This window comes from Gloeophyllum trabeum (genome assembly GCF_000344685.1).
Source record: "Gloeophyllum trabeum ATCC 11539 unplaced genomic scaffold GLOTRscaffold_00320, whole genome shotgun sequence".
NCBI classification, from domain to species: domain Eukaryota; kingdom Fungi; phylum Basidiomycota; class Agaricomycetes; order Gloeophyllales; family Gloeophyllaceae; genus Gloeophyllum; species Gloeophyllum trabeum.
In genome coordinates, this window is record NW_006920728.1 from 1,479 (window position 1) to 2,456 (window position 978).

Consider the following 978-nt stretch of genomic DNA (forward strand, 5'->3'; position numbering starts at 1 on the left):
TAATGACAAGGGTCGTTTATACGAGCTTTACCAGTAGCTACAGCATCCAACCAATACAGGTGAGTTGTGTAGGGCGCACTGTGCGTGCTGCTGCCTCCATAACTCTTCATCACAGAACCTGGGTGTTTCAATAGGGACATGTTTCCACAATCTATTCATTCCCTTTCCAGCCACCCTTCCTTCCCCCAACCACTGGTTATCCATGAATGTCTCCTTGCCTCTCCCCGTCCTCAGCCCTTGCCTCAGCTGCAACACCGATTGTTCCGCTGCACTAGGTGGACAGACACCTCTGCACTGTTGTCGAGTCCACCAAAATGCAGACGTCCCATGTACCCACCTCACACAATCGGTCTTTTGTGAATGTACATAGTGATATTATAGCTGGTATCGGGATCCATACATAACTTATTGATACAATGCGATGCAGAAAACATAACGACTCTACAGGAACCGATTGGACGCCGGCTCCAGGCCCTTCACCATACGCAACATGACCACGTTCGATGACAGACTCGAAAATTGGGATAGCATCAATGTCAGCATGTGTTGCGAAAGGAAGATGATGCCCGACTCACCCCATTTCCCTACGAACACCTCCGCCTTTTCAGCAATGGCCATGTCAACGGCCATACCGACGTAGCTCTGCGCAGCGTCGAGCTGAATGTCAAGCGAACTTGTCGCGTCCGCCCATCCATCCTCGCGCAGCGCGTCCTTGAGCCCGCTAAGCCACCAGCCCCACCCGTTCGTGAGGAGGTAGACGCGGCTCAAGCTCGGGTGGTCCTCCCGCACCTTACGTAGCCGCTCGACAATCTGCTCCGTCGTCGGTAGGCAGTGCTCGAAGTAGTACTCCGTCTTCTCGTCCTCGCGAGTCGTGTTGATATACGGCGTGGGATCGAACTTGTCCGGCAGCGACGGGAACTGGTTGAGGCCCATATATTCCGAGTTCCAGCCGGCGAGACGCGCGCAGTGCCGTTTGAA

The 978-nt window shown here is 54.0% G+C and overlaps 1 protein-coding gene across 1 annotated transcript; it reads right to left on the reverse strand.

Moving 5' to 3' along the window:
• Positions 1–441: 441 nt before the first annotated feature.
• On the reverse strand, positions 442–978 carry GLOTRDRAFT_51573 (uncharacterized protein; the record flags this gene model as incomplete). The annotated part of the gene is made up of 1 exon (XM_007873556.1): positions 442–978. A coding segment is annotated over one exon (537 nt), but the record flags the coding sequence as incomplete, so codon positions are not given.